This window comes from Pelophylax lessonae (genome assembly GCF_965119305.1).
Source record: "Pelophylax lessonae genome assembly, chromosome: 1".
Lineage (NCBI taxonomy): Eukaryota > Metazoa > Chordata > Amphibia > Anura > Ranidae > Pelophylax > Pelophylax lessonae.
The window spans coordinates 842,180,449-842,195,833 of NC_138768.1; the positions used below are offsets into that span (position 1 = coordinate 842,180,449).

General features: G+C 46.9%; 1 protein-coding gene across 1 annotated transcript in view; it reads right to left on the reverse strand.

The window, feature by feature from the left end:
• LOC309544840 (kyphoscoliosis peptidase-like) overlaps positions 1-15,385 on the reverse strand; it is a gene marked incomplete at both ends in the record, with an annotated part of 53,854 nt that overhangs the window by 22,126 nt on the left and 16,343 nt on the right. Inside the window, one exon of the mRNA XM_082243823.1 lies at positions 8,314-8,504. Coding sequence (XP_082099949.1) covers positions 8,314-8,504 — 191 coding nt within the window. The remainder of the gene's footprint in view (positions 1-8,313; positions 8,505-15,385) is intronic.

Below are 15,385 nucleotides of genomic sequence, written 5' to 3' on the forward strand. Positions count from 1 at the left end.
GTCTGTCTTTCATTCCCAGTTACGGTGAGTACCGTCACATCGATAAACGCTGCTAACTGGCTTTTTTTTACGTTTTATATTCCATTGCTTTTTTTAAGCCTGGGTTCTGTTTGGAGGTGTCGTTCATGGAACATAGCCTGGGATCACACTGGTGCATGCTGAACACCGGATGTGATTTGCACTAAAAAAGGCACTGCATTCCTGTGCACATCACATGTGATGTCTGTGCAATGCGACTTGAGCCATATATTTTGTATGGCTCAAATTGCATCACATTTGCACCAAAATGTTGTAGGACCCTTTTTTTCTCCACACCTAATCACATCTCATGGGTGTGAACACCCATACGATGCGATTCTGGCAAGCGCACTGCATTTTGCAATCCATTTCAGGGTATCGTTCATGGAACATGAAGCCCCAGTTGACATTGCGCCGATTTGGCATGCGATTTGTCATGTCGGATAGCATGTCAAATCGGAGCCTGTTGCTGGCAACAGCACCGGTTTACACTGAGGGCGGGTTTGAAATCATTCAGGTGAATGCGCACAATTTCAAACTCACAGGTCAGTGCGACTTTGGGGGGCGATTTGACAGACATCTGTTTGGGTTCATGCACAGATGTCTATTGAAATCGCCCTGAAATCGCCAAAAGTAGTGCAGAAACTACTTTTGGGAATCGGTGCGGCGCCGCAAAGTCAGGGTTGCACCAATTTGGACAGTGACGTTGCCGGCAATAGGCTCTAATTTGGCATGCGATTTGACATTTCAGATCTGCACGATGTGAGCGGAGGCTGAATGTTCCCTGTGTGTGTGAATATATACACACACACTTGATCTGGCGCACAGGTGCCACCCTGTAGTTATAAAGCTGCTATGGGGCGAACCTGAAGTAGTTAAAGCGGACTTCTACCCTTTTTTGTGTTTATTAAAAGTCAACAGCTACAAAAAGTGTATTTGCTGACTTTTAATAAACACACACTCATCTGTCCCACGATTCAGCGATGCGGTCGGCAGGAGCCTCGGTTCTCTCCCTCTTCTCTCCGTGGCGCCAGCATCTCTAGTGTGGGCACCCGGCTGTGACATTCATGAGTCGTACTGCACATCCTGAGTGGACGGGCAATCTTCTGGGACCTGTGATGTGTCCCAGAAGATTGCGGGGAAGGAGGGGGAGAGGCGGACCTCCGCTCAAGCTGCCTAGAGGGCCAGGCATAAGTGGGAGCGGGTACCTGTCAAATCTAGGTACTTGCTCCCCCCCCAAAAAAAATGACATGCCAAGTGTGGCATGTCAGGGGGTCAGGAAGCCTTAAAGCGGAAGTTCCACTTTTGGGTGGAACTCCGCTTTAATAGTAGTCACAGTTTATGTATGTTTTGCACAAAAAAGTGGTATATGCACTATAAAATTATTATGCACTGGCATTTTAAATATATGTAGCACTTGCAGTGCCTTGCGAAAGTATTCGGCCCCCTTGAACTTTGCGACCTTTTGCAACATTTCAGGCTTCAAACATAAAGATATAAAACTGTAATTTTTTGTGAAGAATCAACAAGTGGGACACAATCATGAAGTGGAATGAAATTTATTGGATATTTCAAACTTTTTTAACAAATAAAAAACTGAAAAATTGGGCATGCAAAATTATTCAGCCCCCTTAAGTTAATACTTTGTAGCGCCACCTTTTGCTGCGATTACAGCTGTAAGTCGCTTGGGGTATGTCTCTATCAGTTTTGCACATCGAGAGACTGAAATTTTTGCCCATTCCTCCTTGCAAAACAGCTCGAGCTCAGTGAGGTTGGATGGAGAGCGTTTGTGAACAGCCGTTTTCAGTTCTTTCCACAGATTCTCGATTGGATTCAGGTCTGGACTTTGACTTGGCCATTCTAACACCTGGATATGTTTATTTGTGAACCATTCCATTGTAGATTTTGCTTTATGTTTTGGATCATTGTCTTGCTGGAAGACAAATCTCCGTCCCAGTCTCAGGTCTTTTGCAGACTCCATCAGGTTTTCTTCCAGAATGGTCCTGTATTTGGCTCCATCCATCTTCCCATCAATTTTAACCATCTTCCCTGTCCCTGCTGAAGAAAAGCAGGCCCAAACCATGATGCTGCCACCACCATGTTTGACAGTGGGGATGGTGTGTTCAGGGTGATGAGCTGTGTTGCTTTTACCCCAAACATAACGTTTTGCATTGTTGCCAAAAAGTTTGATTTTGGTTTCATCTGACCAGAGCACCTTCTTCCACATGTTTGGTGTGTCTCCCAGGTGGCTTGTGGCAAACTTTAAACAACACTTGGATATCTTTAAGAAATGGCTTTCTTCTTGCCACTCTTCCATAAAGGTTTTGTGCAGTATACCACTGATTGTTGTCCTATGGACAGAGTCTCCCACCCAGGGCCGGCCTTTGGGGTGTGCGAGCTGTGCGGCCGCACAGGGCGCCATGGGCAATAGGGGCGCCCTGTGGCCATCACAGCTCGCAAATGATGAAGCCGCACAGCGGGGGGTATGCGGCGACCGCGGCCTGGAGAGGGTCAACACAGGCCGCGGCCGCCGCTTACCTCCCGCTGTGCGGCTGTACCTGTGTCTCCGAGTTCCGACTCTCTGCACGGCTGAGCTGTGTATCTCACACACAGCTCAGCTTCAGGGACGCGAGAGGAGAGAGAGAGAGAGATCGTCCTCCTCCCCCTCCCCTCTCCTCCTGGGTCTGCCCCGCCCACACTCTCCGGGGATGTGTGGGCGGGAATTTTAACACTACACAAAAGAAAAGCTGCAGCGTGAGCCTTCCTTCATCCTGGGGTAAGTAAGCCTACCCTGCTCCAGTAACAAATGTAAGGGGGGCTCTGAAGTAAGGCGTGGGGGGCTCTGATGTAAGGGGGGTCTGGGGGGGGGGTCTCTGATGTAAGGGGTGGTCTGTGGGGGGCTCTGATGTAAGGGGAATCTGTGGGGGGCTCTGATGTAAGGGGTGGTCTGTGGGGGGCTCTGATGTAAGGGGAATCTGTGGGGGGCTCTGATGTAAGGGGGGTCTGTGGGGGGCTCTGATGTAAGGAGAGTCTGTGGGGGGCTCTGATGTAAGGGGAATCTGTTGGGGGCTCTGATGTAAGGGGGGTCTGTGGGGGGCTCTGATATAAGGAGAGTCTGTGGGGGCTCTGATGTAAGGGGTAATCTGTGGGGGGGCTCTGATGTAAGGGGGGTCTCTGATGTAAGGGGGGTCTGTGGGGGGCTCTGATGTAAGGGGGGTCTGGGGGGGGGCTCTGATGTAAGGGGGGTCTGGGGGGGGGCTCTGATGTAAGGAGAGTCTGTGGGGGGGCTCTGATGTAAGGGGGGTCTCTGATGTAAGGGGGGTCTGTGGGGGGCTCTGATGTAAGGGGGGTTTGGGGGGGCTCTGATGTAAGGGGGGTCTGGGGGGGTCTCTGATGTAAGGGGAGTCTGAGTGGGGGTCTCTGATGTAAGGGGGGTCTGTGGGGGTCTCTGATGTAAGGGGGACTCTGTGGGGGTCTCTGATGTAAGGGGGGCTCTGTGGGGGTCTCTGATGTAAGGGGGGCTCTGTGGGGGGGTCTCTGATGTAAGGGGGGCTCTGTGGGGGGTCTCTGATGTAAAGGGGGCTCTGTGGGGGTTCTCTGATGTAAGTGGGGCTCTATGGGGGTCTCTGATGTAAGGGGGCTCTGAGGGGGGGTCTCTGATGTAAGGGGGTCTGCGGGGGGTATCTGATGTATGTGGGGCTCTGAGGGTCTCTGATGTAAGGGGGGGCTCTGTGGGGGGGTCTCTGATGTAAGTGGGGCTCTGTGGGGGTCTCTGATGTAAGGGGGTCTGTGGGGGGTATCTGATGTAAGTGGGGCTCTGTGGGGGGTCTCTGATGTAAGTGGGGCTCTGAGGGTCTCTGATGTAATGGGGGGGCTCCGTGGGGGGTCTCTGATGTAAGTGGGGCTCTGTGGGGTCTCTGATGTAAGGGGGGGCTCCATGGGGGGGTCTCTAATGTTAGGGGGGCTAAGTTATTAGTGAACATAAAAAAGTTCCAAGAAAAGTCCAATGAAGTGCCAAAAAGGTGCAATAAAATGTGCAAAAAAGTGCAAATAAATATTTATGGTGACAAAGCTGCTTCCACCAATCACCCCAAACTGACTCACCAGACTTAAATAAAAGCCGATGCATTTTATGGAATTACGCTATGTTGATTAAATTTTTGCACATTGTAGAGGTTATGAATATTTAATTGTTATTTATCTAGTAGTGGTATATGATCTGTATACTGTAGTAGCCATGCAGATTTAATTATTATTTTGCACTGTGCACTTTTTACAACAGAAACAGATTTGGGTGACGTATTTATATATAATTTTAGGGTAAATACTATTTTTGCGCTGATTTTTTTCCCTGTTTTTATCTTGCTGCTGCACCCACTTGGAGTCAATTAGCAGCAATTATACTCTTTAATAGTTTTTCAATAGAGACAGCCAAGTTTAGGGGGGTGCGAGAGGTGAGGATGGGGGGGGGGGGGCGCCACAGGATTAGCTCGCAAAGGGCGCCTGAACACCTAAGGCCGGCCCTGCTCCCACCTCAGCTGTAGATCTCTGCAGTTCATCCAGAGTGATCATGGGCCTCTTGGCTGCATCTCTGATCAGTCTTCTCCTTGTATGAGCTGAAAGTTTAGAGGGACGGCCAGGTCTTCGTAGATTTGCAGTGGTCTGATACTCCTTCCATTTCAATATTATCACTTGCACAGTGCTCCTTGGGATGTTTAAAGCTTGGGAAATCTTTTTGTATCCAAATCCGGCTTTAAACTTCTCCACAACAGTATCTCGGACCTGCCTGGTGTGTTCCTTGTTCTTCATGATGCTCTCTGCCCTTTAAACACACCTCTGAGACTATCACAGTGCAGGTGCATTTATATGGAGACTTGATTACACACAGGTGGATTCTATTTATCATCATTAGTCATTTAGGTCAACATTGGATCATTCAGAGATCCTCACTGAACTTCTGGAGAGAGTTTGCTGCACTGAAAGTAAAGGGGCTGAATAATTTTTCACGCCCAATTTTTCAGTTTTTTATTTGTTAACAAAGTTTGAAATATCCAATTAATTTTGTTCCACTCCATGATTGTGTCCCACTTGTTGTTGATTCTTCACAAAAAATTACAGTTTTATATCTTTATGTTTGAAGCCTGAAATGTGGCAAAAGGTCACAAAGTTCAAGGGGGCCGAATACTTTCGCAAGGCACTGTACCTATTTAGTAGTTTCTTGTCACTTTCTATTTATTATTTTTACCTTGATTTGGAGGCAGCACGATAACACATTTTAACAATTAATATTTATATATTTTTTACATTTTTTTTTACTAGTAATAGCGGCAATCAGCGACTTACAGCGTGACTGCGATATTGCAGGAGACAAATCGGACACCTGACTGACACCTTTGATACTTTTTTGGGGAACAGTGTTTAAATTACAGTGATCAGTGCTAAAAATAAGCAATGTCACTGTACTGAGGACACTGGCTGGGAAGGGGTAATATCAGGGGTGATCAAAGGGTTACCTGTGTGCCTAGCTAATGTTTCAATGTAGTGGGGGAGGTGTTTTCACTAGTGGATGGCATGAACCAGTGTTTCTGCTTTGCAGGAACACAGGATCCATGCCTTCTGTACTGACAGAATGGCGATCTGCCTTGTTTACAGACTGGCATTCTGTCAGTGTACCGAACGATCAGCTCCTGCTAATGGCCAAAACCCGGAAGTGCAGAATCACGTGTATATATACGCGATTCTGTGCAGAGCGGCCGCCCTGTAGCAGTAAATGTGCTACGGGGGGGGGGTCAGCAAGCGGTTAATTGCTTAACGACCGCCCGCCGCACTAATACGGCGGCAGGCGGCCGCTCCTGGGCATATCGGCGTAGCTGTACGTCGCTTGCTCTCAGGAGGCCCTGCCAGTGTCATTATTACAGTAACAGTGCATATTTTTAGCACTGTAGTAATGTCACTGGTCCCCCCAAAAGTGTCATAAATGTCAGTTAGGGGTCCGATCTGTCCGCCGCAATGTCACAGTCCCGCGAAAAAAATCGCAGATTGCCGCCATTACTAGTAAAAAAAAAAAAAAAAAAATTACATAAATTTTTCCCGTAGTTTGTAGACGCGATAAATTTTGCGCAAACCAATCAAAATATGCTTATTGTGATTTTTTTTACCAAAAATATGTACCAGAAAACAAATTGGCCTAAAATTTTAAAACATTTTGATTTTTTAATTTTTTTTTTTGAGAATGTCATATAGCAGAATGTGAAAAATATTGTTTTTTTTTTTTTTTTTTCAAAATTGTCGCTATTTTTTTGTTTATAGCGCAAAAAATAAAAATCGCACAGGTGATCAAATACCACCAAAAGAAAGCTCTATTTATGGGAAAAAAAGGACATACATTATTTTTGGGTACAGCGTCGCACGATCGCGCAATCGTCCGTTAAAGTAACGAATCGCAAAATAGGGCCTGGCCATTAAAGGGGACAAATCCTTCCGGTCTTAAAGTGGGTAAATAACAAACATGTTATATTTAACTACTCTGTGCAATGGTTTTGCTGGTGCTCCTGGCCCCTCCCTCCTGCAAACAGCTTGCTATGGGGGCACTCCCAAGCCTCTGCTCTGTATGTCTATTTAGACACAAAGCCGCTGTTCCGGCTATGCCCCCTCTCTCTTCTCATTGGCTCACTGGCTAAGATTGACAGTACCAGGAGCCAAGGACTGTCTCAGCCAATGAGGAGGGAGAGTACCTGGAGATCCGAGACATTTTGTCGCTGGATCACAATGGGGCTCAGGTAAGTATTCGGGGGGCTGCTACACACCAAAGGTTTTTTTTTTACCTTCGTGCATAGACTGCATAAAGGTAAAAAACCTTGAGCTTGTACAACCACTTTAAGGGAATTTCTCGGGGACCCCCAGGTCAGCAGAACTAGTGTTCCCATTAGAAGATTACCCCTCTATTACTTTTCTGGGGACAACCCAAAATGTGGGGATTTTCCTTTACTTTAACTTTTAATGATAATGATAAACAGGACAAATAAAGAGGGGGTGAGCCTCCCTAACGGGGGCACAGATACATAATAAAGACCTAATAAGTGTTTTTAACCACTTAAGCCCCGGAAGATTTTACCCCCTTCCTGCATGACTTTAACGGACAATTGCGCGGTCGTGCGACGCTGTACCCAAACGAATTTGACGTCCTTTTTTTCCCACAAACAGAGCTTTCTTTTGGTGGTATTTGATCACCTGTGCGATTTTTTGATAATGCGCTATAAACAAAAAAAGAGCGACTAATTTGCAAAAATAACAATATTTTTCACATTTTTTTTATATGAAATTCCCCCAAAAAAATTTAAAAATCTAAATTTTTTTAAATTTTTGGCCAATTTGTTTTCTGCTACCTATGTTTGGTAAAAAAAAAAAATCACAATAAGCGTATTTTGATTGGTTTGCGCAAAAGTTATTGCGTTTACTAACTAAGGGAAAGATTTTTGTCATTTTTGTTGGTTTTTTTTAACGCGTAATGGCGGCGATCTGCGATTTTTTTTGCGGGACTGCGACATTGCGGCGCACAGATCGGACCCTTGACTGACATTTTTGACACTTTTGGGGGTACCAGTGACATTACTACAGTAATCAGTGCTATACATATGCACTGTTACTGTAAAAATGACACTGGGAGGGAAGGGGTTAACTTTATTGGAGAGGGAGGGGCTAAGTGTGTCCCTAGGGGCGTGTTTCTTACTGTCATTGGATGTGGCTAGTGGTGTAATAGCACAGATCAACGGTCCTACATAGCAGGACCGAGTGATCTGTGTTTTTACACAGGGGAGAATGACAGACGGCTTTGTTTACATTAGCCGCCTGCCTTTCTCCCTCTCTGCCTGACGATCGCGAGTGGCCGGCGGACATCGGGTCCGCCGGTCACATGCGCCGGCTTCCTCTGGTACAAGCGGGGGCGGGAGCGTGCCTCCGGCGGCGCGCGCTCGCCCCCTATTCGCTCCCAGGCTAGTGACGTACCGGTACGTCACTTTGCCTGGGAGGGGCTGACCGCCGCCGTATATAGTCGGGCAGCGGTCGGCAAGTGGTTAATCCCTCTCTACTCTGTCCAAAACAAAAAATGTTTTGCCTTCAGTTATACTTTAACTCCAATCTTTCTCCATAAAACCATTCCTTGAAGCAGAAATTATGCAAAGCGTTTGGCTATAGATTTTTTAACACTTTCCAAACCCATACTGCCAATTTTTCCTTTGAAATGCCAGCACCGGGATTCCAGCAGTTTGCCACCTAGCACAACTTGTAAGGTCATACCTGTTGAAAGGTAGAAAACGTTTGGTGAGATGGTGAAGAGACGAAGTCTGAAGAACTCCGATGTTTTGAAAATTCTCTGCTCAAAATCTGCAAATGAGACCACAGATTGGAGCAACTGCCAGTTGGGGTCATCCGGCCAATGAGTGTTGATGAAATCTTCAGGGTCGGTGAGGAAGAAGAAATCATCATAGCTGTGAGAAATAAAGGAAAGTGAATTTTCCCTTTATCTGGGTATAGTTGTTTTTGTAGAAGTGGTAAATGTGTGTGTATATGTGTATATACTGTATATATATATATATATATATATATACACAGTGTATATATATATATATATATATATATACACACAGTACGGTATATACACTGCTCAAAAAATTAAAGGAACACTTTTTCATCAGAGTATAGCATCAAGTCAATTAAACTCCTGGGATATTGATCTGGTCAGTTAAGTAGCAGAGCAGGATCTGTGAGTGAGGTCTGCTCAGTGTGCTCAGTGTATGATTCATTGGGTCTTGATAGTGTTTCCACAACTGGTCCAATAGGGAGGCATGTTGGACAGTGGGAGGAAACCTGACCAATGAATACACATGCCTTGATACAGTTCCAGTGTTTGGTAGAGACTGGCTGTCTTGGTGCATTATGGGATACTGTATAAAAGCCAGGAGCACATGTGCTGCGGGGTCTTTGGCTGGTGAGCAGAGTCCTGGAGGGGGGGGTGGGGTGGGGGGGTGTTGGCTGCCTGTAGCAGTGGCACGCGGTCACAGGCAGTCAGCCTGGGGACCAGAGAAAAGGAACTGAACCCAGAGATCCAGGAGAACAAACTGGAGGGGTAGAGACACTGGAGACCCTCGAAAAACAGTATCGTGAGTACAGGGGATTGTGTCTAGGGGCCTGACCTGAGGGGGGCCACCCCGGGTTAGGCTAGTCAGAGGACGGGTGTCAGTCTGTGGAGTGAAAGGGGATACTAGGCAAGTATCCTGAAGATAATCTACCTAACTAAGTCGTCTGAACAGAGACTTGACCTAAATTCATCTAGTGGCAAGGTGAATCTGCAGCCTGGCTGCATCTCAAGACAGGAGTCCTCATCCATTGTGAATAGTTCAATTTGGAGCATCCCACTCTTCCCCTCTCCCATCGCTATTTAAAATAAAACACCAAAAACAACTACATACCCCTGGATTGATCATTGACTGAGCCAAAGAGGTAAAGTGTTAATTTGTGAATGCCAATGTTGCTAACGGTAACCCAGGGGGACACAAGAGTGTATTATCCAGCAGTCCTCAAGGGGGCAATGCTACACACATTATACAACTTTTGTTGTTCGACTTCCTTTAGATTTACCTTCAACTATGTAGTGCAAGGGCCTGCCTCATTGCATACAAATTTAAAGTGTTTAGGTTTGACCTCATATTATCTGGTATGGAGTTTGCAAAAGCGTTTGACACAGTTCCCCACACACGGCTAATATGTAAGGTAAAGTCTACAGGCTTGGAAAGATCAGTTTGCAAATGGATAGAAAACTGGCTAAAAGATAGAATTCAGAGAGTAGTGGTTAATGAATAGTGTTGAGCGAACACGGACTGTATTATTCGTGTTCGTACCGAATAATTGGATTTTTTGTACCCGAACACGGACACGGACACTTTACTGTATGTTCGGGTAAAAATCCGTGTTCGGTCGTTTTATTTCCGGGTTTTGCATGCTTTGGCGCTCTTTTCATGGCGGGCTTTCAACAGCCAATCAACAATCGTTTAACTGGTGTGCCTTAAGCCATCCCAGCCATGCCTGCAAATGTCTCAGTAGCTGTGATTGGCCGTCTGAAGCATGTGACCAAGTCTTTATAAGTTCGAGGCAGCCGCAGCGGCGTCATTATGCTGCTTAGATTCAGGGACAGAGCACACATCAACGTGCTGGCTGCTGATTAGGGAAAGATAGGCAGGAAAAAACCATTTGTGTCCGGATAGAATTGAGGGACAGGTCGGAGTGTTTAGGCAGGGCGAGTTGTAGGCATTTTAGGGATAGAGTCTGCTGAATTATAGGGTCAGTGTCTTCTACAAACTACAATCGATATTGCTGTGTGGGGGGTGGGGTCTGCACTCAATCCTGATCTACGATCTCTTCTCAATCCTGTTAGGGACAGAGTCTGCTGAATTTTAGGGAAACTGTGTTCTACAAACTACAATCGATATTGCTGTGTGGTGTGGGATTGGAGATAGGCAGGTGTCAGTGATCCACATCCATTTTTCTGTGTGTGAGCTGCAGTGAACACAATCTTTTTGGGCTGCAGTGAACACAATCTTTTTGGGCTGCAGTGAACACAATCTTTTTGGGCTGCAGTGAACACAATCTTTTTGGGCTGCAGTGAACACAATCTTTTTGGGCTGCAGTGAACACAATCTTTTTGGGGTGCAGTGAACAAAATCTTTTTGGGGTGCAGTGAACACAATCTTTGTGGGGTGCAGTGAACAAAATCCTTTGTGGGGTGCAGTGAACACAATCTTTTTGGGGTGCAGTGAACAAAATCCTTTTTGGGGTGCAGTGAACAACATCCTTTTTGGGGTGCAGTGAACACAATCTTTTTGGGGTGCAGTGAACAAAATCCTTTGTGGGGTGCAGTGAACACAATCTTTTTGGGGTGCAGTGAACACAATCTTTTTGGGGTGGAGTGAACAACATCCTTTTTGGGGTGCAGTGAACAAAATCCTTTTTGGGGTGCAGTGAACAAAATCATTTTTGGGGTGCAGTGAACACAATCTTTTTGGGGTGCAGTGAACACAATCTTTGTGGGGTGCAGTGAACACAATCTTTTTGGGGTGGAGTGAACAACATCCTTTTTGGGGTGCAGTGAACAACATCCTTTTTGGGGTGCAGTGAACACAATCTTTTTGGGGTGCAGTGAACACAATCTTTGTGGGGTACAGTGAACAGAATCTTTGTGGGGTGCAGTGAACACAATCTTTGGGGGGTACAGTGAACACAATCTTTGTGAGGTGCAGTGAACACAATCTTTGTGGGGTGCAGTGAACACAATCATTGTGGGGTGCAGTGAACTCAATCTTTGTGGGGTACAGTGAACACAATCTCATACTTCTGAAGGTTTGAGGGTGCTGCCTGTTCCATACTCCCCCTACTCCTCATCTAGCCTTTTAGGGGTACAAACAATAGTAATTGGGGCCTAGTGTGGTTGTGTACGTGTGATATACATACACTTTTTTGGGATCATATTTTCTATTCCGCTATTTAATCAAAAACCTTTGGGGATCAGTTAAATTGGGGGATAGTCTGTGTTGGTACGTGTGAGAGAGATCCACCTTTCCAAGTTGTTGGGGTTCATCTCATACTTCTGAAGGTTTGAGGGTGCTGCCTGTTCCATACTCCCCCTACTCCTAGCCTTTTAGGGGTACAAACAATAGTAATTGGGGCCTAGTGTGGTTGTGTACGTGTGATATACATACACTTTTTTGGGATCATATTTTCTATTCCGCTATTTAATCAAAAACCTTTGGGGATCAGTTAAATTGGGGGATAGTCTGTGTTGGTACGTGTGAGAGAGATCCACCTTTCCAAGTTGTTGGGGTTCATCTCATACTTCTGAAGGTTTGAGGGTGCTGCCTGTTCCATACTCCCCCTACTCCTAGCCTTTTAGGGGTACAAACAATAGTAATTGGGGCCTAGTGTGGTTGTGTACGTGTGATATACATACACTTTTTTGGGATCATATTTTCTATTCCGCTATTTAATCAAAAACCTTTGGGGATCAGTTAAATTGGGGGATAGTCTGTGTTGGTACGTGTGAGAGAGATCCACCTTTCCAAGTTGTTGGGGTTCATCTCATACTTCTGAAGGTTTGAGGGTGCTGCCTGTTCCATACTCCCCCTACTCCTAGCCTTTTAGGGGTACAAACAATAGTAATTGGGGCCTAGTGTGGTTGTGTACGTGTGATATACATACACTTTTTTGGGATCATATTTTCTATTCCGCTATTTAATCAAAAACCTTTGGGGATCAGTTAAATTGGGGGATAGTCTGTGTTGGTACGTGTGAGAGAGATCCACCTTTCCAAGTTGTTGGGGTTCATCTCATACTTCTGAAGGTTTGAGGGTGCTGCCTGTTCCATACTCCCCCTACTCCTAGCCTTTTAGGGGTACAAACAATAGTAATTGGGGCCTAGTGTGGTTGTGTACGTGTGATATACATACACTTTTTTGGGATCATATTTTCTATTCCGCTATTTAATCAAAAACCTTTGGGGATCAGTTAAATTGGGGGATAGTCTGTGTTGGTACGTGTGAGAGAGATCCACCTTTCCAAGTTGTTGGGGTTCATCTCATACTTCTGAAGGTTTGAGGGTGCTGCCTGTTCCATACTCCCCCTACTCCTCATCTAGCCTTTTAGGGGTACAAACAATAGTAATTGGGGCCTAGTGTGGTTGTGTACGTGCGAGATACATACACTTTTTTTGATCATATTTCCTATTCCGCTATTCAATAAAAACCTTTGAGGATCAATTGAATTGCGGGATAGTCTGTGTCGGTACGTGTGAGAGAGATCCACCTTTCCAAGTTGTTGGGGTTCATCTCATACTTCTGAAGGTTTGAGGGTGCTGCCTGTTCCATACTCCCCCTACTCCTCATCTAGCCTTTTAGGGGTACAAACAATAGTAATTGGGGCCTAGTGTGGTTGTGTACGTGTGATATACATACACTTTTTTTGGATCATATTTTCTATTCCGCTATTCAATAAAAACCTTTAAAGATCAATTGAATTGCGGGATAGTCTGTGTCGGTACGTGTGAGAGAGATCCACCTTTCCAAGTTGTTGGGGTTCATCTCATACTTCTGAAGGTTTGAGGGTGCTGCCTGTTCCATACTCCCCCTACTCCTCATCTAGCCTTTTAGGGGTACAAACAATAGTAATTGGGGCCTAGTGTGGTTGTGTACGTGTGATATACATACACTTTTTTTGGATCATATTTTCTATTCCGCTATTCAATAAAAACCTTTCTAGGGCAAGATCTTAAATTACAGAAATATGAGGAGACCGTCAAATAAGGGCCGTGGCCTGGGTCGTGGTGCTGCTGGTAGAGCTCCTGTTGCAAGGAGAGGACATGGTCGATCTGTGCCAGCTACACGCACAAGTGAAACACCTTCCTCAAGTGTGAGTAGGCGACAGAACCTGCATCAGTATTTGGTAGGGCATCAAACGCCCCTAGAAGTGATGAGGCCAGAACAAGTTGAGGCGATAGTAGATTGGTTTGCTGCTTGCAGTGCCTCCAGTTCCTTCACATTGTCTCCCACCCAGTCTACTGCAGAAAGGTCAGAGTTGGCACCTGCAGCCAATGTCCAACCGTCTTTCACCTCACCCCCTTGCAAATCAGGCCAGCAGTCTGAGCCCCAAGCCATACAGCAGTCTCTTATTCTTTTTGAGGACTCTGTCAGCAGGGTTTCCCAGGGCCATCCACCTAGCCCTGCCCCAGAAGTGGAAGAGATTGAGTGCAGCGATGCCCAACCACTTATTTCTCAAGATGAGTACATGCAAGGATCATCGCAGCACGTCTCCGATGATGACGAAACGCAGGTGCCAACTGCTGCGGCGTTCAGCATTGTGGAGACCGACAAGGAGGGCAGGGGTGAAGACTGGGTGGAAGATGATGTGGAGGACGATGAGGTCCTCGACCCCACATGGAATGAACGTCATGCAGGTGACCTGAGTAGTTTGGAGGAAGAGGCGGTGGTCGCACAGAGCCACCAGCACAGCAGAAGAGGGAGCAGGGTGCAGAAGCGGAGCGGCCGTGCCCTAGACACTACGCCCGCTACTGCCCAACGCAGCAAGGGAACGAGCGCACCAAAGTCAGCTCAAAGGAGTTCTCTAGCGTGGAAGTTCTTTAGAAAATGTGCTGATGACAGGACACGAGTGGTTTGCACCCTGTGCAATCAGAGCTTGAAGCGAGGCATGAACCTTCTCAACCTGAGCACAACCTGCATGATCAGGCATCTAAGTGCAAAGCACGAGCTGCAGTGGAGTACACACCTTCAAAACCAAGAAACGTCTCTGGCTCATCCTGCTTCCTCTTCTGCTGCAGTCTCGGCCGCTCCAGCCACATCTGTAGTGATACCGGCACCTGCCACCCCGCAAACAGACGATCTGTCAGCAACACCACCACCTGGGTCACCAACAACCATCTCCACAATGTCCCGTGGAAGCGTTCAGCTTTCCATCTCCCAAACACTTGAGAGGAAGAGGAAGTACCCCCCTACCCACCCGCGATCCCTGGCCCTGAATGCCAGCATTTCAAAATTATTGGCCTTTGAAATGCTGTCATTCCGTCTGGTGGAGACGCACAGTTTTAAAAACCTTATGTCGGTGGCTGTCCCACAGTACGTCGTGCCCAGCCGCCACTACTTTTCCAGGCAAGCCATCCCTTCCCTGCACAACCAAGTGGGGGAAAATATCAGGTGTGCACTGCGCAACGCCATCTGTGCCAAGGTCCACCTAACTACGGATACGTGGACCAGTAAGCACGGTCAGGGGCGTTATATCTCCCTAACGGCACACTGGGTAAATGCAGTGGCGGATGGGCCTGAGGCGGATAGCAATTTGGCGCATGTCCTTCCACCACCGAGGATTGCAGGGCGCTTCAGTTTGCCTCCTGTTCGTAACTCCTCCTACTCCGCTTCCTCATCCTCTACCGCCTCCTCATCCGGACAGCGTAACACCTTCACCACCAACTTCAGCACGGCCAGGGGTAAACGACAGCAGGCAGTTTTACAACTTGCCTGTTTGGGGGACAAACCACACACCGCGCAGGAGTTGTGGAGGAGCATGGAACAGCAGACAAATGAGTGGTTGCTGCCAGCGAGCCTCAAGCCCGGCCTGGTGGTGTGTGATAACGGGCGAAATCTCATAGCAGCTCTGGGCCTAGCCGGTTTGACGCACATCCCTTGCCTGGCGCATGTGCTGAATTTGGTGGTGCAGAGGTTCCTTAAAAACTACCCCGATATGTCAGAGCTGCTGCAGAAAGTGCGGGCCGTTTGTGCGCACTTTCGGCGTTCTCACCCTGCTGCTGCTCGCC